The 23,332-nt window shown below is 45.9% G+C and overlaps 1 protein-coding gene across 4 annotated transcripts in view; it reads left to right on the top strand.

Annotated features, from left to right (window-relative positions):
• Sash1 (SAM and SH3 domain containing 1) overlaps positions 1-23,332 on the top strand; it is a 223,392-nt gene that overhangs the window by 138,883 nt on the left and 61,177 nt on the right. For all 4 annotated transcript variants that reach the window (XM_030245256.1, XM_006512837.3, XM_030245255.1 and 1 more), the window contains exons 5-7: positions 17,125-17,165; positions 20,292-20,378; positions 22,416-22,528. In XM_030245256.1, the coding sequence (XP_030101116.1) occupies positions 17,125-17,165; positions 20,292-20,378; positions 22,416-22,528 (241 nt within the window). The remainder of the gene's footprint in view (positions 1-17,124; positions 17,166-20,291; positions 20,379-22,415; positions 22,529-23,332) is intronic.

Below are 23,332 nucleotides of genomic sequence, written 5' to 3'. Positions count from 1 at the left end.
TTTCTGGACAGTCTCCTCCTGATTCCATCCTGCACCCTTCAGGCCTCCTCTCATTGTCTTCATCTTCAAGCAGAAACACCGCATAACATCACGTAAAACCCCATACTTGTTCAATTCTTTTAGCTTCTGAAAGAAGCTATTTGGTTGAAGAAGTGCTTTTATGTCATCTTTGGTAATTCCTTTATTGAGCTGTAATTCGTATGCCTTGCAGTCCTTCCATTAAAAGGACACAGTTAGGGAATGTAGAACACTCTTGTGTGGCCTTGGGTTTGATGGCTGGCACTGCACACAGGCAATAAGGATGCTGTTCAGCTGTGTCTAGTATGCTCAGAGTTTCAAAGACGTCACCACAGTAGTCGGTAGCTGGCTTCCTGTCACTTACCCTACTGTTTTCCAACAGTTTGCAGCTTCTGCGGCACTGTATGCATGCACGCATTCCCCTACGCATGCCCATATGGCCTTCGCTTTACCCATGACTGGCTGATAGGCATTTGTATCGTTTTCACCTTTGGTTTCTGGGAAGAATGCTACTGTCACCGTTTGTGTGTGGGTCTCTGTGTGCACAAATGTGTTCTTGTCTTCATCAGCTTGGTTAATATATATATATATATATATATGTGTGTGTGTGTGTGTGTGTATATATATTTGTAAATGTGTCATATAAACAGAAAGAAAATGTACTTTTGAAAGAGAATTTATTATATTGATAGTGCAATTATTATATTAAGTCTATTAATAATAGACCCTTGTGTCTGGTTCTTGGTAACTTACCATCTAACTCTTTTAGAAACTTGTAAGAAATTATTCCCTTTGTAGTATAGTATTTCTCTACAGGCATGGTTGTGGGCGTGGCTCTAGGAGGGCGTTGGGGCTTCCCCCGCCTGTGAACAGGGTGAGTTGTCTGGTGTCATGTAGACCTTTCTGCAACAAGACCAGGGTTCAGCACTACCTTCCTGGATGTGGGAGTTCACAGGTGGAGAGGTTCTTCATCCTTGGAAGTAGAACGTATTCACTAAAAAGAACAAATCAGGGCCTGAGATAGCTAGGAAATCCAGGTCAAGCCGTGTCCTCTGGAGCTGAGACTAATGCATCCTGTCTCTACATCCTGTTTGTGACAGGGATGTGGGGTGGGATGGGCCACCAGTATTCCCATGAGGCACAGGCCTGCATGCTCCAGGCCTGGGTCTGAGGAAGTCACATGAGTTGTGCCCTTGAACAAGTTAACTAGTTATCCTGCCTGTTTGAGATGGGCTGGCTTCTCTGCAGTCTCTCTGTCTTGGGAGGTGGACACAGTACCATAGAGAACCAGGACGGCCTGGGCTATCATAATTCGGTCCTCGTACTGTAGTCAGCATAGGTTAGGTTCCGGAGATAAGTGTGTTGGACCAAAGCCATGTATTAGCATATGGGCTGTGTGTTCTTTTGCCTTAATAGTTTTGCTAATTACCATGTATGTGAAGGCCAAGGGCATAAGGGCAAGGTCCTGTCCAGGAGTTTGAGGGAAGGCTCGCCCCGCTCTGATTCATCCAGGACAGCTCACCAGTCTGGGCTTTCCCTTGTACACGTCCACCTTGCTGGGATGAGAAGCCTCTGGAGGCTCCTTTACTTCAAGTGCCTTCCATTTGCTGACCTCAGTGATGTTGGGGTTGCCTCCGTGGTTGGTATGAGCTCTAGAGCCCAGCAGAATCTATACCTGAACTTCAGCTCTGCTAGCCTCATGATCAGAAACAGTGGGTTTGAAATTTTTAAGCTTTGAGCTCCTAATAGATTAGTTGGACACAGTAACAGGTCTTCCCAAGGGCTGGCCCATACCCAGCATAGTACCTAGCTTGTCCCCTCACCTTAGGGGGCTGTGCTGCTCCCAGCAGAAGTCCTTAGGGCATCTGTCATGGATGGGGCCATACACAGAACCAATCAGTGGCCACTTAAACTTTCATTATTCCACCTGACTTTGTTTCCTTTCCAATTTCACAAGTTGGAGGAGAAGCTAAGAAATCACAGCCACTTTGCTGGAGCCCAATGTGCTCAGCGTGCTGAAGTCTGTGTTTGTGCGTTTCTCTGTGTCCACATGTGTGCACGCCATTGCGTGGCATATTTGAGGGGCTCGACATTCCTGAATGCAGGGACTGGGGGATGGACAGCAGCTGTACTAATGTTCCCTGCCTCAGCTGTTCCTGACCGAGAAGGCTGTTTGTTGCTCTTCATTCTGTCTGATCAGTGAGCTCCAGCTGGCCTAACCCCAGCTGGAGGCCACGTGCCCGGGTTGCTTCCTGCGAGGTGGCAGGCTGTGTGCTGCCATTGGAGGGGGATGGGCACTGCAGCCAAGGATGTTTAACACATAGATGTGGCTGCTGTCTGTCCTCCTGCCCTAGAAGTGAAGAGAATATTGGGCCAGTGCTGAAGGAAGGGAAAACAGTTCACATCTATATGCAGGCTACAGGCAGAATAAGAGGGGACTTGACTGGAGTTTACCAAGCGATCCATGTGCCTCTCTTTCCTTTTTTAGATTTATTTATTTTTGTTTTATGTGCATGAGTGTTTTACTTATATGTGTGTAAGTACACAGCACACTTTCCTGGTGCCTGTGGTGGTCAGAAGAGAGCATAGGATCCCCTAGAATTGGAGTCACAGATGGTTGTGAGCCACTGTATGTGTGCCGGGAGCCAGCCCCAAGTCCTCTGCAAGAGCAGAAAGTGCTCTTAACTGCTGAGCCATCTCTCCACCCCCCACCTCCATCCTGCATATCTCTTTTCACTTTTTTTTTTTAAATTATTTTGGTTTTTCGAGGCAGTGTTTCACTGTGTAGCCCTGGCTGTCCTGGAACTCACTCTGTAGATCAGGCTGGCCTCAAACTCAGAAATCTGCCTGCTTCTGCCTTCCAAGTGCTGGGATTAAAGGCGTGTGCCACCACTGCCCAGCTTTGTATATCTTTTTAATCCTGCTAACTAATCTATAATTTGGATGGGCTTATAGTTAAGGAGACCAAGGTACAGAAAGGTTATATGATTGCTAAGACCATGAGACTTGGCCGAGGAAGATCAAAACCTCCTATCCAGGCCCATTTGTCTGCAGGCAGCAAGGCCTTCCTTACTTCTTGGAGAATAAAAGAGTAATATCCTTTGGAAAGACCCTCGATGGGCTAGGCAGCTAATAAGACTTAATTTAATAAACACTGCCCCCATTTCAGGCTTATGCACAAACCTACGAGATCCCGGAAGTAGGAAGATAGAAACAAACAGTGATAGGCAGCGTGCAAAGCATCATGGGAAAGAGGAGCCGGGGAGGACTTTGGAGGGTGGGCATTTAAGGCTGTATAACTTAGGATCTCAGTGAGGCAGCATGCCCACACTGTATGCTCTTCTGGGATTTGACCACATGCGTTAGTAGGGGCTGGTTCCATAGTCTGGGTGAGGCAGTTCCTCCACTGTCAGATGGCATAGCTTGTAATGTATGCATGTAAAGTGGGAGAAACAAGACAGACTGCAGCCAGCCAGGATGGGTGTGCGTCCACAGCGTCTGTCAGCATCCCCAAGGGAATGTTTAAATCCATCCTCGAAGAGGACCGCAGGAGTTTTTGGTATCTTTCCCCACCCCCACCCCAAGTCAACATGCCTCGAGTCTGTAAGTCAACAGGATTATGAGCGACACAGACCAGTTGCTGTCCCAGGCTGCCCAAATCCCAAGGGAGCAGCAGTGACACCTGCTAGCCACGGCTGGTCTTCATGCCTGTGCTGACCTTGAAGGGCAGAGAGAAAGTGGCTCCCTCCACCTCCGCTGTCTGCACCTCCCAGAAAATGCCGCGGTGGCCCACCCCGGAATCCATGAAGGGAAGAGAATTCTAGAAGATTTGATGCAGTGGAGCTGTGCCAGCCTACTCCATGTCAGGTTCTTAAGGAGGGAGCTGAAAACTCCTGCAGGGTTTCTCAGCAGAACAGAGAAGAAGTGAATTCCAAGCCCAAGACAGGACCAGCAAGGCTGCTTGGAGAACGTCTGCATTCGCATCTGGCTCTTGGTGGGCCTTCAGAAGGTAGCCCAGGAGGCCCACAGTGTGGGAAGGACCATTATTGGTGAGAAGTGGATGTCCCATGGCTTCAGTGCAGCCTGACTCAGTGGTGGGAAGCCTGAAAATCTGAAACTCGCCGGGCCTCTTTTAACCCGTGCTTGTAGCTTAATGCTTTAACTCACTGGCTCATTCTGTCATTAGTGCTTTAAGGAGTACCTCCGAGCTGGGAATCACAGCCTTGTCTAGATGAAACCAGACAGACAGGGCACTATTAGGAGTGGCCGGGTTACTTGTGTCTGGGTTGTTCAGCATTCTGTTCTTGACTGAAATTCTCATCCCACTCAAATGTGGGGGTTATAAGGATGGGGGCGGGGAGGAATGGAAAAGAACCCAGCTGGTACTATCCTGTCTGTCTCTCTTTGACACCATTCTTCCACCCATATCCACACCTGGGGAAACAGCTGAAGTGGTAGAAAGGACAACCCACAGGCTGGTGGAGTAGTCCGCAGTTGTGAAACCCTGGAGACAGACCCGGGTGTTACAGTGGAGTGCTAGGCAGCCAGCTGGGTTTTAGGAAATGCTACCCAAACCAGAGTCTTATCATCAGCCACATGTTAGGGCTCTGTCTCTCAAACACAGGTGGAATTTAGGGGGGGGCAGTCATCTGGCGCAGGGGGGTCCTATGCTCATGACGAGCGTGGCAGAGCTTCCTGGCATCCTGTTCTTCTCTAGCAGGTGCTGCTATGCTTGCCTTGGATACAACCACGGACTGTGAAGCGGGTGGGATACGAAGCCATCCAAAGGCGAGGTAAAAGCAGCCTGCGGATAAGATAAGGGGGTGTGTGTGTACTGCCCAGTGGGCTTTCACACATGAGTGACTAAGATAATGCTGAGGAATTTCAAAATAAGATATGACGAGCCAGGAAAGGCGAGGGTCTCATTTCCATTGTGTTTAGATGTTCTCACAAATATGTCATCACCTGTCTCTGTCAAAGAATGTAAAGTGTCGGGGAGAAAACAAAACTCCAGTGGCTCTGCTGGCAGTCACCGTGGAAGGGACCCAGATTCAGGTCACCACTTTGTTTGTGCTGCGGGCTAGAAGTAGGGCAGGCAGGAGGCTCCCACCGTGGTCTCCAGAAGGGCCTCTAGCAAGGAGAGTAAGGGTCGCTCCTACCCAGAGTTCTCTGGCTTTGACCTTCAGCGGCAGTCTCACCAGTGCACCCCAACCGCTCCTGTCCCCGGAGCAGGTGACAGAAGAAAGGCTCCTTAACCCCCTGTCCCTGCCTGGGCGTCCGCACAAGCGGCTAGTGTGGCCAGCAGGCTTGGGTGCTGGTGAATGGGAGCTCCTGTTTGCTTCCACTGAGAAAGTTCCGACCTGCTTCCGGAGCCATTACCATGGAAACCGGGGAGGAGATAATTGAATGGAGTCTCTTTTTTCTTCCTCTCATCCTCGCTCCTCCCCACCCTGAGGCCAAACCTGGTAAAGACTGCCTCTTGAGGCTTGTTTTCCCTGTAGGGCATAATAGCTTTGTGAGGAAACTCAGCTCGCCTCACCTGGGATCCATTACCCAGAGTTCCCGTGGCCAAGAATGGTAAGTAGCAAATGCTACCATTTGCACCCGGGCTCTCCAGGCCTGCAGGTCTGATAGCTACTTGGTCTCCAGAGCCGAATGCAGAGTTGGCCTGTCTATATGTTCAGTCAAGCTCCAACCCAGGCTTCCTTGCTGGGAAACCTCTCCCCCATCCCCCACCCCCAATATATTTATTACACATTTTTAGAAACTCCTCAAGCAGAATTAGAGGGAAAAATAATTTTGTGGCAAACACAAAACGAGTAGCAACTATTTAACTGTTTTGTTTCCTTTGTGTTTTGCAGTGTGGGCATCACACTGAGCCTTCACACGGGACAAATGCTCGCCCCTAAGCTACACTCCGTAGTCCTACATGTTTTGGTTTATTCATTTTTCTTCTTCTTAGACTATTTAAGCTCATATAAAGTTACTTATATTTCCCTTTAGTTTTGTGGAAAGTAGATTTTTGAGGAGAAAAGACACACCCCCAGCCCTGTTTTGTTTAATTTCTTTTTCTTTAGACAAACCCAGTAATTCTGAAAACATAAAAACCTAAATAAAAGCTGAAGTTCACAGGGAGCTGTAAAATGAAGGCGGAGAGATTGACTAGGAGCAGTAAATAGTATGAACAAGCTATTCAAGGTTCTTTACGGCTCTTTCCGCCTTTATTTGTATGCCTGTTGAGGAGTCATCAAAAGCCAGAGTTTGAGGCTGGGACGATGGGCTTAGCAGTTAGTAGTTGTTTCCAGCAGGGATACCAGGTAGCTCACAACTCCAGCTCCAGGGCACCGGTAGCCCTTTTCTGGCTTTACAGGTTAACTGCATGCTGGTGCTGGAAATAGACATATTTCAATACGACAAACATGATGATGATGATGGTGGTGATGATGAGAAAAATGATGTGTCTGTTTTTGAGCCAAAGGCCAAAGTTTGCTATGAGGCTTCAGGTTTCAGAGGCTGATCTACAAACCTGTATTGCCTGTTCATTGCTAACACTATGAGCTCACTGTATTGGACCCAGCACTTTGAAGATAGTGGGGAGGGTGATGATGTGACCTCTGCCTTCATGGATCCCAGCTTTTATTAAAAAAATACTAGGCTAAACATTTTGAAGAGCCGAGTTTACCTTTTGGCGCTACAACTCAACAGTTAACAGCTGTCTCCCCTCTAATACACTGCATTACAGTATTGTTTTTTTGTCTATCATTTATAAGTATAGTGTTTTATTGCTGTCCCAAGTCTCCGCCCAGAAATTATTTCAATGTTCTAAATTGTTCATTTGTAAGATTACTCAAAAATAGCGATATTTTGAACCACATTTGCCCATGGGTAACAGAAACTTCAGGAAGCAAAAAACCCACATAGACAAGGGAGTACTGTGTCAGTTGCGTGGCCTTGGGTAGGTCCCTTAACTAAGCACCCGGGCCTTGGTACCTTCACCTGCGTACTTCTCAGGGTCCCCATGGGCCTGAAAGATGATGAGTTATGCATGCCAACCGCCCAGACCAGTGCTTTGTGAAAGTTTGTCTTCTGTTGCTTTCTTTTCATTGTGTTTGGTTGTTTTGTGTTTAGACAGAGCCCTGTCTTACTGTGCTGTAGCTCAGGTTACGATTCATGACCTTCCTGCCTCAGCCTCCGAGTACTCGGATTACCTGGGATGGACTACCATGACTGACTCTCACTCTGTCTCTCTCTGTCTGTTTCTCTCTCTCTTACTTCACTAACCAACTGTGTTTGTTATGAATATACCCTCAGGTTAATATACCCTCAGCACTGACAAATAGCTGCACATTCTCCTATAGCCAGGACCCTGTAGGGCAGAATTCCAAGACTGGTTGAGCTGGAATTCCTTCCTCTCTGCTACACCATCAAGTGTGATTCCCTTCCTTATGGTAACTGATGACTACTTAGGTATGCATCCTGTGTTTCAGACACAGTAGAGAAGGAGAGCAAAGGAAGAGGGTGTATATATTGAGATAGTTCTTTTAATCACACAAATGCTAACTTTCTTAAAACTACCAGAAAATTCTAGCGTTTCTTTCCTTCGTGAGGGGATACTTGATCTCCCTTAGCTGCAAGGGAGTCCAAGAAAATGTTTCACAGAGTACGCTGCCCACCCAGCCCAAATCATGACTCTATCTAGCAGGAAGAAAGAAAATGAGAAAAGTTATTGAGTTAGAAGGCAAGTTAATTTATTACCTTAGAGCAAGTTAATGAAATCTACTTGATTAATTGTGGACTCATGGAAGCTGTGTACTGGACTGTGATGTAGTTCCCTCATCAAGTAACACAGAACTTCATTATCTCTACCAAGCAAACAACAAGCCATCATTGACATCATTTTTATATGAAAATAATCGGTCATGATTCCTTTCTATATGATCTTACTTAAAATATTATGGGCCATCCAGTGTGTCATAAAGATGTTCTGAAGATTGATTGCTTCATTTGGAGGAACTGGAAAGGCATTTATCATAGATACTGGGTTGCATTCTGTTACTATCAATGATTATTACCAGCAAAGCTAGCATCCATGTATCCCTTTTTATAGTCACTTCTTTCTTAGTTCTGAACCATTGAGTCACAAATGAAGAAAAATAGGAGAGCTGGAGATGTAGCTCATCACTTGGTAGAGTGCTTGCCTACAGAGCATGCATAAGGCCCTTGGTACCTCCTCGAGCAATGTATTAAGCCCTATGTGATGGTGCATGCCTGCTATTCTAGCATTCAGAAGGTGAAGACAGAGGGATTGGAAGTTCAAGATCACCCTTGGCTAAACAGTAAGTTTGAGGCAGCCTTGCCTACATTCGAATCTGTCCAAGACAGGGAAACAGAGATACAAAGAGGAAGGGGGAAGAGACAGAAGAAAATAAGGGAAAAATATGGCCCATATGGAAAAGTAAGCCTCAGTGAGAGGCCCCTGGGAATTGAGGGACAACATGCCGATAAGGATATAAACAAACCTGTCCTGGATTTGGTTTTTGCATGTCTCTAACCCTTAACCTGAAACCATGTCACAAGGTGATTTCCTCCATCCTTCTGCCCGTAAGTCCTGGCCTTCATAAGCCTGTAGCCCGGACACAGTCGGGCCTCAGACTTCCACTGTGGATAGATGGCATTTGGCTGCTCGCCAGATGTGAAAGTTTTGCATTTCTGCCAGTGACCTGCCTGAATCATTAACTTGCAGGACAAGTTACTAGCTGGTGCATGAAAAGATGGACATCCGTTGAGTGCATCTCTGTGAAGGGTTTTCAGTTGCAGAAGGCTTGGAACTCTGCTTTTTGGCTTGGAGAACTTGTCCACCCCAGAGGTGCCAGAGAACCCAAGCTGAGAAGGCAAAGAACATTTTAAGAAGGTTTGAGAGAAGCATGAGTCAAAGCCGAGGAAGAAGAGCTACTGCTCTTCATCGGGTTTTTATTAAGTTAGTGCTTAGCATGTGTAGGCATGCGCTACGCACCATGCAGGTCATCTCCTTGTTTTCTGAATCCAGTGTCCTTTTGAGACATCTCATGAAAGGAGTAGCCTTACTTAAAGTGGTTTTGAGGATAATTAGAACCAAGGAAATTATGGAAAAGAGATGAGGTAGAAAAAGTTACAATTGTAAAAGGTCATAGATTGAGATTTCAAATGTCTTCCATGTGCGTTCAGCAGTTTCTGGGCCTAAGAATTTATGCCATGTGGTAACAGGACCTTGTCCTTTCTTTTCTGAGCTGTGATAAAATGCCTTACCAAAAGCAGCTTAGGGGAGAAAGGCTGTTTGTTTGTTTCACTTGTAATTCCAGGTTGCTGTCAGTCATTGCAGAAAAGCTAGTGTAAACACTCAAAGCAGCTTATCTAGATCACATGCAAGAGTAGAGGGAGAATAAGTTTATGCATACTTGTATAGAGCTATGTTTCTTTACTCCTACAGTGTAAGGCTCCCTGCCTAGGGAATGGTGCCACTCGTAGTGGGCTGAATCTTCACGGATCAGTGTATGTGTAATCAAGACAATCTCCCACAAACATGCACACAGGTCAACCTGATCTCCGTAGTCCTTCATTAAGACTGTTTATCCTTGGGTGATCCTAGGTTGTGCCAAGTTGACAATTAAAATTAACCATCCCAGATCTGTAAATAGCAGAATTAAAGAGTGGGTTGGTTGTACTGTTGTGACAACAATTATATTTCATAAACTTGAAAAGCCTGCCATTACTTGTAGAAAGTTAATGTGACATAATTGATGGATTCAAATAATTTTCTAGGAAATGTATCCATATTGAAAAAACTTCTCAGCCTTAGTAAAAAGAAATTAATATATACTGTTCTTTACCAAGCTAAATACTGGACTGGGAGACAGTAGGATATAAAAACTTTTAAAAAGTCTTTAAATTTTAGACACAGACACACACACACACACACACACACACACACACACACACACACACTGATACCCTCAGAGGCCAGAAGAAGGCGTGGGGTTCCCCAGAGTCACAGGTGGTGGTTGTCAGCTGCTTGATGTAGATGTTAGGGCCCTGATGCTGGACCTGTGAAGAGCAGCAAGCACTCTTACCAGTGAGCCATTGCTTCCACACACCCGACAATAAGATATAAACAAATGGAAATAATATCACGCCACAAATAAACCGAAGAACATTTGACTTCGCACTCCATCACCGAGTGTATGTTATGTTGGGATTCTAATAAGTCGCTTCTAGAAATGAGAAAAAGAAATAACTATGTCAAAATACTGGAGAGGAGTTGACATGAAAACAAATTAGCACTGAGACAGTTCAGTGACCAGAAATGGCTTAGTCTAGCGGAGGCGGTGTATGCCAGAGTTGTGTGCTGGAGCCGCAAAGGTGAGCTTTGTAGAATACGCTGGAGGCTTCAGTTTGCCTATGGCTCTGATGGATATTTACATAGGTGTCATTTACAAGGATATTCCCAAGGGGCAGGCACCACAGAAGGTGTTTCCATTTATGCACTCAGATCATCTACCAACAGCCTAGTAAGGTAGGAGCCATTTTACTATAGCTACTTTACCCAGCGTCATCAAGGTGTGAATATGCCTCTCCCCAAATCTGCTTGACTTCACAGCATGTGACTCTTATCCTGGGATGGGCTTGTTGCCTTGGATTTCACACTACACGAGGCGCCTTGATCATTTATGGAGGTGACTTTTTACTTTGTTAAGCAGAAAGCCAGAAACTACAGGCCAAAGCTGAGAATGGTGGCTTGTACCTACAGTCCCAGAAATCTGGGACCTGAAGGTTGCTGTGGATTTGACACCAGCATGGTCCACAGTGTGAGATGCTCTCTCAGACAAAACAAAAAGCCAGCAAGCTGAACTAAAGACAAGAAGAAGAAAGTTCTAGCTGAGAAAGGACTCTGAAATGAAAAACAAACAAAACATGTCTGAATAAGAGAGTGTTTTGACTGGGTTGATAAAATATGACTGGTGTTGCTGTTTGCAGTAGATGTTTATGGAGTTCTAAGACTCCGGGGGAGAATTACTCTCCCTCACAGTTGGAGAATTGACTGCACTGAGATGTGTGTGAAATGCAGACTTTCCACTAGGAAGGCCCACGGTTGGCCTCAAGCAAGAGACTTACGCAGGACTGAGCACTAGGGGGCGCCAGCCTCTGTCTCTTCCCAACCTTGAAAGTGAGCGTTTCCTTACTGCCCAGGCTTTCTGTCTCTGACCTCACTTCAGTCTTGTCCCTGCAGCTGGGTGACCTCTTGAGTTTTTATGGCAGGTAGTAGATGGTATTAGCTGAATATTGTTCCGTGTTTATTTCTATTAAATAGAGAAGAATGTTCACGAGATAAAAAATGGATTTGCTATCTTATGGGTAATATTCATTAGGCCAGGGGCGATGGCTCAGTTTGTATATTGTTTGCCTACCGTGATTATGGGGTGGGTGGCGCCTTCCTATAGTCTCAGTGCTTGGGAGATGGAGGCAGAAAAAAGGAGAAATTCAAAGCCAGTCTTCAGCCACATATCAAGTTAGAAGCCAGCCATGGGACACGAAACTCTGTCTCAGAAAATTTGCATATAGAAGTGGACACAAAGTCCCACTGCTAGCCAAGAAGCTATCATAGTTGATAACCAAAAAAAAAAAAAAAAAAAATCAGTTACTTTTGCCCAGTGGACTATATCAACCACACTGCAGTGCAGGCCCCATCCCTGGAGGGTAAAGAATATGACAAAATCGTGTATAAGTTCTCCAAGAATAAATAAAAACATTAAAAATACCATACATATCTAGTATGTATATATTACCAAGCACAATATCAATTATACTTACGTAGCTCACAAAAAGGAAATTGCTTTCTTTAAGATCAGTCAGCTGTTTTTAAGACAAGAGTCTAGCTGTATAGCCCAGGCTAGCCTTGAACTCTTGCCTCTGCCTTTCTAATGCTCAAAGTGTAGCCCCAAACTATCACACACCTAGCAAGGCTCTTTCTCAGCCTTACCACCATGTAGCACAGCTATGTCCCTTCTCTGTTTCCCGAGGAGCAGGTGACTAGCTTTGGGGGCACTTGGGCAGCCTGTGGTGATGCTGGATAATAACAGGAACAGCAAGATCCCCGATTCAAAATTCAGCAGGGAGAAAACTCGCGCCGAAGTTTTATATCCTGAGATTTAAGATTATTGTGCCATAAAAAAAAATCTCTGTAAGTACAGGTTTCAAGTAATGTATAACATATGTTGCTTTTTACAAATTAGGTTATAACTGCATTTGTGTGTGTGCACAGGTATGTTTGTTTGTTTAGTTACAGTGAAGCGTCACTAAGCCTGGCATGGGGTAAGTTTAGGACTTTCTTTGAACGTCGACATTTATTGTGCTTTTGCTAAGTGCTGGTCTCCACATGTGAAAGTGAGATGGGTTGTTTTTGCCTGGGTGCACCTTAGGATACTTAAATGTAGCTACAAGAAGAAATGAGTCGGACACACTGTGGTCATTCTCTTTCCTTCCGTCAGCAGACCAGAAGGTGTCTCCGCAACATCCCCGCAGCCAGCTCCTCAAGTATCCCCGAAACACTTGGTTCTCACGTATCCATGTATGATTAGATTTGGGATCGGGAAACAGCATCTCGAGTTCTCGAGAGCAACTCGGTCCATTAGTCGTGACAGAGCAGGGCCAGTCTATTCTAGTGCGCCCTTGAAGTCCATCTCTTAGACGCAAGTGTGGTAGGCTAGTCCTTCCTGTGTGCACAGGCAAGAGACATGGAGGGATGAGAGATGCTGCAAGGCGCTGGGCTTGGCAATCGCGCAGGACATTTCTTGATTTTGAAGGTTGAATTCTACAGAGGCTCAGGGAATACATTCTGACGTGTGTCTATTCATCCTTCCAGTGGGTGATCTAATGAGGATGTCTTCACTAATGCAAGAAACTCCATAGAAAGTAGGGTAGCCTGTGTACAGCCTGGGCTGAGAGTGACGCAGCACTCTAACTATAAACACTGACAAGTTTTAACTCCAGCCTGTATGTATAGGAGTACACTGTAGCTGTCTTCAGACACACCAGATCCCATTACAGATGGTTGTGAACCACCCTGTGGTTGCTGGGAATTGAACTCAGGACCTCTGGAAGAACAGTTGGTGCTCTTAACCACTTAGCCATCTCTCCAGCCCCCAGTCTCTCTGTATTATACTCCACTGTCTCTATTGTTTTATAATATGACTAATATCTATTAAGCTTTTGTCTGCAGCTCTGGTCTCACATATGCTCCTGGCTCCTTCTCTCACCTCTCCCCCACTTGATGCCACTGGCCCAAGGTAGACTCTTACTTCGCTTCCGCCCTGTGTTCTTCCGCCTCGCTGGGGTGTGAATGTCACAGCCACTCCTGCTCTACTTGAAGAAGGCTACCTCTTCAGGGAGGTCTCCTACACCTGTCCATACTCCTCCCCCCCCCATCCCCACCCCCACACTACCCCCCACTGACCCTGCAGCCCTTCCTGCCTCCTCACCCCAGCCCCAAAGCTGCAAAGCTTCACCTGTCTCCTTTAGCCAATCTCCCTGTGGCCCAGCGAGTGCCTGACTCACTGGGGTCTGAATTCGAATGGAAGAAAGGAAGGATGGTTGGAAATGCCTGGACGAAGGAATGACATGGTCCACGTTCTGAGGATATGCGCCCTTGATTTCTTTCTTTTCTTAATCCAATAATTCCTTAAATTAGGAATTTTCTTAAATGAGTTTTGTCTTTAGAAAACAGCCAAAGTAGTTTAGGTATCTTAAGGAGAAATGTTCACATATTAGCAATGTAGGGGGGGTCTTAACCATAGTTTAGAAAACACGTTCACTCTGACTTCCTGCTGGAGAATTAAGACAGGCTTGTCCTGGATTTGAACCCGGGACCGCTTGACCTGTAAACAAGAAATCACATCCCCAGACTTATTGAGACTAGGTGCAATACCTTCAGCTATGCAGGTCCAAATGCTCTGTCCAAATGCATATGGTGTCACTTTTCTCTCTTGAGCGGTGGTGAGCTGAGGAGCCTCACACTAGCCAGTCCGTGTGTTGTAAACTTGTGAAAAATTAAAAACAAAATTCCACGCTCTAGATCACCGCTGAAAGAAGAATCTACAGTGCCATCTTCAGGCCATCTGGGGCAATGCAGGAAGTGTGGGTATGGACAAACCAGAGGATAAAATTACCCAACATGCATGATAATTTGAAGAGAGTGAATGAAAGTAACAAAGTCTGTACTTTGGGGTAGAGCCTATGAGTAGATTTTGTAATGTCTGGGTAGCAGTGAGAACGAGCCTGTCCTTAATGGCAAATTTGTAAGCATTTTTATTTATGGGAGTGGACATTAGCATTTGTCTGACAGTATGGAAAGATGGCTTTGGGATAGAAAGGAGCTTTCGAAAATAGCAAAGATAGGATTGAAATGATTAATCTTCATTCTACCCAGAGAGAGAAAGGCATACATTTCAAAGACAGCCAGGCCACAGCAGGCCACTTGGTGTAATCCCTAGGGACTGCCAAGTGGCCACCAAGCAACAAGCTGTCCATCTACCTTCCCTCGTGGGGACCATCACTTCCTATAAAATCGGAATATACATCGAGTGATAGTTAAAAGTCACTTAATCCATTAAGATCTACTATTCTCTGTCTTCAGAGGAGTTAAAGATTTCTGCAGACCATTTGCCTGAGAACATATTTCTTTCGGTGTAAGAAAAAATGGCTGGGGAGTTCTGACCTCATTGGTGCTGGTTTTAAGCAGCACTGCAGATATCTCACGTAGTTGGTTCTTAGCAATGGTCAGTATCGTTCAGATCCTAGGAATTCACGAACAGCCCAAAGATGATCACTCTTTGAAAGATTCCCTTCCTCCATGTCCTGCCACATAGCCAGCCGATGGCTCAGTCTTGACAGTCTCTGTTGGTCTCATAATTTACCTGTGGTCATGAGCCTGCAGTTGTCCCTGCTTTTTTGACTTCTGGTGTGTATTATTGTGTCACGTTGTGACAAGGACCAGAGAGGAAACAAGAGAGAAAGATTTGTTTGGGCTCCTGCTTTGGCTTGTTTGGGGACTGAGGTAAGATGGAGGCACGGAGAGCAGGAGGCATGCGGTGAGAACAGTGCTTACGTCACAATGTCTGGTAAATGTCGACTTACTGTGGAGTCCTTGATCACGGAGACTGTCACCTTGCCACTTTTTAGCCCATCTAGGCTTCAGCCTATTAGATAATAAAACCCATATTCAGGTGGGTGAGCCTTTCCCCTTAGTTCCCTATCTATGAGGACTTTCAGAGACGTATCTAGAAACGCTTTACTGATCTCCTTGTACCCTGCACTCCAGTCAAGACCAACCAGACCCCACCCGTCATCTTTGGATGCCTCCTTGTTTGCTTATTTGAGACAACTCCAGACTGGCCTTGGTGTAGTAGAGACCCTCCTGCTTTCACTTCCCAAGTGCTTCGATTACAAAAGAACACCAACTCCCGTCAGTGCTGTGCAGTGATGGGTCAAACCCAGGGTGTGCTAGACAGACATTCAAACAACCGAGGTAGGTTTTTGTCCCAGCAAGCATCCTTCTTCATAAACACCCACTCTCTAACCCAAAGCCTCATTTCTCCATACCTTTGTCCCTAATGTGATATTGTTAGATATATTTTGTCTGAATGTTTATAGAACTTAGAATGGCTACCGCTGGGCAGCCTTTTGGGTAGATGTGAGTTGAATCTCTTATTTTTGCAGTACAAAGGAGGAGGGAAAATAGAGTCTAGAGCTTTGGGAGAGGGGCGTAATTTGGTGATGGGTATGTTTTCTTACTGAAGTGGGACGGTGTATTTGTGTGGAGCACTATGTTACTCACGGGGTCTGGGTACCAACCCACCTGTCACCATCAGTGCCCGGACATCTAAGTAATGCCTTGATCACGGGGGTGGGGAGGAGGGGACTGCATGAGAAACCTCCCCTCTCCGTTCTGCCCCTTAAATCCTTGAGGCCCCTGGACCTGCAAGGTCTCTGTTAGATGTTTACAGTTCTGCCACGTTTCCTCTGACTGTTCTCAGTCTCATTTCTCAGTACCTGGCCTCACAACTGGCTTTCTGGGCAGCAGAGACAGTGTTTAGCCAAGCATCTTTTAAATCTTGCTTTTTGGCAGTGAACTTGGAGAGAAGATTTGGGTGTTAAGTCTCTAAGTTCCCAACTTCTCCTCTGATGCAAGCTCTTTGGCATGCCCAAGGGCACCAACGTTGTCCTCTACAGTTTGTATCCAGCGAATGAGGATTTTGATCTCATCTCTACTTGCCACCCGCCCCATGTTAATATTCTTTGCTTCTCCGACTATCGTGCTCTAAGTTGGTATTGTCTGAGTTCTTCCCAGAGAAGCGCCTCACTCACTGGCTGTTACTATTCCACATTACCTGGGGTTACCTGGGTCGGCTGTCTCACGCTGACAGCCTGGTTCAAGGTAGAATGCCAAACAGACACAGGTTGATTAACTTGGATGCATTAAAAAAAAATCTGCCATGGCTCCAAAGCATGAAGCTCTCACTGGCAGATCTCTGTCTTGATTTTGAGTCTTACAAGATCTGGCAAAACCAACTGTCACCCTTGCCAGTTGGAAGTCACCAACTACAGGAGCTCTCTACTGGCTGCCCCTCCACCTGGGCGTTGAGTCTGACTTTGACCGCATCTCCCACCTTCCCTGTGTACACAGATCTGTTTTCCAGCTGCCAAGCAGCCACTGTGCTGTGGTGTTGATATGGTTGCTCTGATGTACATACTCTTCTTCACTTACCCTACAGACGTTCCTGCGGCAAAGAACATTCCCAGTGCTGAGCTCACAGACAGACGACCTGTAGTGACACCGATAGTCTAATTTTTAAATAGAAGTCCTGTCTAGACTGGGTCTTTTATTAATCAGTATTGAAAAATGGTATCCATTTTCTATTACGTCAGCAGAGAGATGGGAAAGAGCACGGGTAAAGATTCCCCCGCCTCCGTTACGCACTGTTGGGCCAAGGTCCAACAGGTTAGGAAGGTTTCTGTGAAAATCCCTTAAAACCAAGGCCCTCTAGTAATATATATGCATTGTGTTTTCTTTCCTAGGTACCCTCTCCATAAATCAAACTCAGAAGACGGCTGTGTAGGTAGGTACCACTGCCCTTGATTTAAATATTTAACTGAATTATTTCATTTTCATAGCTTATAGAGGATATCTAGACATGTAGAGTTATAGACCTCGCTGAAGTCATCATCATTATCATCATCTGTCAATTCAGAAATAGATACTGTAAAAGATTATGTATGTGCGTTTGTTTATATGTGTGCGTATGTGCATGTATGTGTATGGTTGAGGTGCACACTAGATGTCCTCCAGTTTGCCATCTGCCTCTGGGCAAACCTGCCTGCCTTTCTCCCTGGCACTAGGGTTATAGACATATGGCATCATGATGTGATTTTTACTGTGTGAGCTGAGGATCCAAGCTCAGTTCCATGTGCTTTTTACCAAGCACTGTATCGCCTAAGCTGACCGTCTCTCTGACGCTGGTATTTGACATACAATTTTCTTCTCTTTCTGCCATTATGAATTGTTTTGTTGTTTTTGTTGTTTTGTTTTGTTTGTTTTTGTTTTTTCGAGATAGGGTTTCTCTGTATAGCCCTGGCTGTCCTGGAACTCACTTTGTAGACCAGGCTGGCCTCGAACTCAGAGATCCACTGGGAGTTACGTCTCAGTGTGTTAGACAGTCCCAGAGTGCTGGGATTTAAAGGCGTGCACCACCACTGCCCAGCATGGATTGTTCTTTTGAAAGTACAAGTAGCATCTTGGTCTACATACTGTTTTGCAAGTCTTCAAAAATGGCCATTTATGAATATTTCTACCTGATAAATATTGTTAGCAGAGAGAGGCTTCCTTCTGCATCATATTGGATAAGCCATAATCTCATCCACCAGCCCTTTTGCTAGCTTATTCATAATTTTCTCTGTCATGAGCACATGACCCTGTCAGGAGAATTTCTTAACTTTGTTTCTCTAATGATGCCCTCTGACATTTGGAACGTGTAGATAAAATAATATGCATTCAAGGCATTATAAATTATATATATCCTTGATTATAAGATCTACTCTTGTTATAGCAAAGGCCAGAGGGTGGGTGGGTAACAAGAACTGAACGCTGGCCATCAGGATTTGAATCATAAATGCTGACCCAGCAGTGAACAGGGTAGGACTCAAGTGTGCTCTCAGCACATTGGAGCCTGAGGCAGGAAGGTGTTGAGTTCTAAGCCAGTCTGAGCTACATAAGGCCCAGTTGCACTTAAAAAGAAGGAGGAGGAGAAACAGGAGACTTAAGAGAGATAGACTGTTAAATAGCAAAGGGTTTGGGTAATTGTAAGTGCTGAAAAGATGTTAGCTACTTTTATTACCTCCATTTTACAGAGGCAGAATTTGAGCTGCCTCTGATCACACTCCTTTAATCAGGAGGCACACACATATATGAGAGAGAAGGAAGGGAATATACAGCTTATAGATAGAGAAATGCACTGTAGCCGCCTCCTTAAGGAAAAGTCAAATGAGCGACACCGAATCTGCTTTCACTTTTGGTGGCTGATGTCTGCTTTCAGGGTTCGCTTGCCAGCAGCAGACCCCACGAAACTAGGATCTGAGATCCTTGAGGATCTGAGAGCCTAGGGAACTGAAGGCAGAAGAAGGGCTTGGATTTCTTTCCCAGGCCTCCAGGGCTGTCGGCATCTAAATGAGGACATCCTGTTGTGACAAATGACACCCTTGCTAGCTTGGGAGCACCAGAGATGGAGTTCTCACTTGGCTACTCCATGCTTCGCTGCCTGGCACCGCCAGTCTAGACTGTGGAAGCCGCTACTTTGCTGGGCCTTGCTTCCAGTGGTCACAGGGCAACCAGACAGACAACCAAATGGAGACAGAGCTGCAGTTTGGGCAGGGCATGCCACATCAGCATGGTGGCAGCCATTGCTGCCACTGCCTCCTCTTTTTAAAGAATGAAGAACTTTCTTCCTGTTCACTGACTGTCTTCCCTTATGTTTGTCTTTTAAAAGTAAGTGTATGTGTGTGTGTGTGTGTGTGTGTGACAAAGACAGAGAGGGGTAGAAAGACAGAGACAGACAGACAACTTGATTGTCATTCCTTGGGAGCCTGGTTGTTTGAGACAACAGTCTCTTTCATTGGCCTAGAGCACACCAGGTCACTGGACTGGTTGGCCCAGGACCTGCCTGCGTCTGCCTGGTGGTTGGTGATGGGGTTTTGATATGTGCCCCATGCCCAGCTTCAAGCTAGTGCATTCTGGGAAGTTGAACTTTGCTTCTCATGCTGGTGTTACAATCTGCTCACTGACTAAGCTATCACCCAGCCTCTCTGTTTGCTTTTAAAAAGGTATTTTGTATTGTCAACTCCTAGAACCATAATAGATTTTAAAAAATGTCTACCGGTGGCAAATTTATTTTCATTGCTGAATCACCTGATCCTAGTCTGAGACGAGAGGGAGGTCAAAGGGGCAGAGAGCTAGGAGAAATCCAAGCAAGACCGGCCTCTGTTTCTCTTGTCTTTGTGACTGTGTTAATCTGTAGCTCGGTCACCAAGAAGCCTAAACATCACAGAGTTGGGGATCATGCCTTACCTGGGCTATAGATCCGTGTCACCAAACACTGCAGTGAACCAGGCTGGTTAGCTGTGCTGACCAGCGAATACTAGGGCAGAATAAATAGCCCGTGTGTTTTCTTCCTTAAGTTTGCAATAAGAGAAAGAGAAAGCAATGGTGAGCAGGCAGCAGGAAGAAAACAAAACAAGGTGGACTTCTGCAAGCTTTCTATTTGTGGTAGAGTGGAAATAATTGTGGCTGCCACCAAAGGTCCGGAGTGACCCCCAATATAAGGCAGAAGGCAGGCTGGCTAAACAAACTTCAAAGTGAGCCCAAGAGCACACGCCCGCCCTGCCCTTCTGATGCTTCTATGTTGCTTTTTTTATCTCTATCTCGACTTTTCTTTTCTTTTCCCCCCCCCACCCTTTTTTTCTTTTTGCTACTAGGAAATTTATTTTCTTTTAAACCACTTTATTTTTTCAGCTATTTCTCCCACCTTTCACAAACCAAAAAACTGTCTTTTGTGAAATCAGAGTATTTGTTCAAGCTCTGACATTGTAAGAAAGAGACTACTTTTGATACTAAGTGAATTTACTGCTTGTGTACCTCTCCCCCCTCCCCCCACTCCCCATACACACTCCTTTTCTTTGTTTCTTTCTTAAAGGCAAAGGAGATTGGAAGAAGAAAAATAAATACTTCTGGCAGAATTTCCGAAAGAACCAAAAAGGAATAATGAGACAGACTTCAAAAGGTACAGTGATGTGGCCTTGAGACTCAGAAGCCCCATCCCTGATCTAAATGGACCCCCCCCCCCCAGCTCCCCCCTGCAATGTAGGATTAACTCATTGCTTATAACTGCGAAATAGTCAACTTTTCCGACATTCCTTTCATGACTTCAAGATTTTGACCCCATGAATTTCTTGAACTTGAAGAGAACATAACATAACTAGACTAGCTAGTGGTCTTCTGACCCCGGGGACCAAGTCTGCAAATGTCCCCTCACACCAGCCACCCTGCTGTTTTCTCTTAAACTTGCCAAGCACTGACCCCACCAGGTCAAGGGGATCTTTGCTTTGTTTGTTAGTTTTGGACCCTCCAGCGCACACCCCCCACTTGGAGCCTTCGCATTCTTCTGACCCTTTTTGCTCTGTGACAGGGACAGTTATGGGGTTGTTGCCCCTGGAAACCCTCTTTGGGTCTGACAGCATGAGAATTTAGCTGGCCTCTGTCGAAGGGAGTTCTGCCCTTTCTCCAGGCTTCTCCTTTGCTTTTGTTTACATAGCAAATAAATATGTCGTCCCCTGGAGCCGGGGTTCAGTAATTTACACTTCTCCCAGAATCCAAAGGAAACCAGGACACATTGACTTCCACATTCCTGTCTGTCTGAAAGGAGTTATCAATAAATGAACATGTTGTGCCGTCCACCCCTGACACTCTTTCCCTTTTAAACAATGACATGACCTCTCCTGGCCGGAAGTCTCCCCAGCCACTCCCACGCAGACACCAGAGACTTGGCCGTGGACTTTAGCTTCTACTCTGCACACCTGGGTTTTCAGTCGCCTCTCAAGTGACTGTTTTTAGTTGTCCCTCTTTGAGGCAGTTATTTCTCAACAAACTCCCAGCTTTCCATTTTGGTTAGAGACCCAGCATCCTCCGTGCTTCCAAATAGACTTTGTATTCTGACAAAGCATTACTTAGAAAGCTGTGGAGAAAGAAGGCAGTGAAGAGAGGGGGCAGGGCCTAGAGAGAGGGCTCAGTGGTTAAGAGCACTTGCTGCTCTTCCAAAGGACCAGAGTATGAGTCCCAGTACTTATGGCAGGCAGCTGAAGCTGGGTATAATTCCAGCGCCAGGGGAATCTGATTCCCCTTTTCTGCCCTTTGTGAGGGTCCACATATGCCATTCACTTACACAGAAACATGCATACAGACATTAAGAAGTCAGGTGGGAGGGGCAGGCAGACAGGTAAGATAGATGATAGGTAGATAAATAATACTTAGATGATAGATGGATAGGTAGGTAGGTAGGTAGATAGATAGATAGAGAGTCAGCAGTTCATATGTGTGCTAGACTACTATCACTAAGCTCTTTCCCACATGCTAACCAAAGATACAACTGGCCAATGGAGCTCAAGAGGAATGGCGTTATCTGCCGTGTGGGAAAAGGCTTTTTAGAAGGACTCCGTGGGAACTTCTTTTCCTCTCTAGTTCTGGTGGTCTTCTGCTCTGAATTAGATGGTGTCTACCTGTCATGGTCTGCAGGCCCACGTGACTGTAGTATTTCCAGATGCAGCTGGCTGTAGCCCCTGCCCTCCATGAGGCCGACATGCTTAGCATTCGGCTTGCTTTATGTGTCTCTTCTGTGAGAACAGTAGAGGAAGGCAGTTGAATCAGGCTCAGCAGGCTTGGTTCTGTGGCTTGACTTCCTGTGTTCCCACACAGATAGATGTCCTTCCTCCTCGTTCATATTTCACCTGGTAAACTACTAACCCAAAAAAGCCTTGTAATGCCTGTCTGACCAAGTCGAGTGTTTAATGAGATTCCTAACTCAACAGTCACTTGGGAGGGTTGCTTCTGTGGTAACTCACGGATGGTCTTTGCAAGCACTTCCCAAAGAGATGCGCTTTGGCTCTCAGACAAGCAGCTTAGCTCTACATCCCTCTGATCCAGCCATAGCACGCACGGTCAACAGGGTACCCGAGAAACGTCCCTCCTTCACCCAAACTGAGGGGCTTCCAGGCTGGAGGGCTGCTTCATTCCTCATTTGTGTTTGTCCGTTTTTAATCCCCAGGAGAAGATGTGGGCTATGTAGCCAGCGAGATTACGATGAGTGACGAGGAGCGGATTCAGCTGATGATGATGGTCAAGGAGAAAATGATCACCATTGAAGAAGCGCTCGCCAGGGTAAGAGTGCAGGCTTTACCTGTGAGTGCCGGCTAAGACGCGTGTGGGGGCATCCGAGGGGATAGGAATCTAATAGCTACAGTGCGCATGTGCGTGTGTGCACAAGCACGCCTCTGAGTATCAAAGTTCCCAAGTATTCCTCTCTGGTTCCCTTCCTTGTGTATGCCCCAGCACTGGAGGAAAATCCAGCAGACTTCCCAGAAAGTGCATATAAGACGAATCCACCTATATGTGTTTTCCTTGTGGGGAGTAGGTTTGCTTGCTTCCTGGGGAGTCGGGGAGGCCCCTGTTCGAATAGCAAAATTCTGTCATCAGAATGCGGATGTACAAGGCCATCTCGAGGTACCTGTGTTTGGCATGAGGGCCATGTAGGATGACGTTTGCTTGTTTCCTTGGAGTAAGGAAACCATTTGTAGACTTTGTAGACCATTTAAAAGGGCCTCAGGATAGTCTCACACAGACAGCCGGAAAAGAAAGGAATACCTTCAAACATGGAGAAAAAAACGGAGGGGAAAAATGAACTCCTGATTTTAGCAGCTAGATAGAAGTTAGAAGATGGCCTAAGGTGGCCAAGCTTTATGCAACTGAGTGTGAGGTTTCAGAGCTGCCTGCTGCCTGGCTACCACTGGCTTGGTGGCCTTTGCCCGGTCTCTTGCACAGCCATAGAGTTCACAAAACTCTCCATTCGGGATTCTGTCTTTTTAATTCATTCTCTCTCTCTCTCTCTCTCTCTCTCTCTCTCTTTCTCTCTCTCTCCACATATATATATATATATACACACACACACACACACATACATACATA

This window comes from Mus musculus, chromosome 10 (assembly GCF_000001635.26).
Source record: "Mus musculus strain C57BL/6J chromosome 10, GRCm38.p6 C57BL/6J".
Classification (NCBI taxonomy): Eukaryota; Metazoa; Chordata; class Mammalia; order Rodentia; family Muridae; genus Mus; species Mus musculus.
Note: the sequence above shows the minus strand (reverse complement) of the source record. Positions and strands in the feature narration are given on the sequence as shown.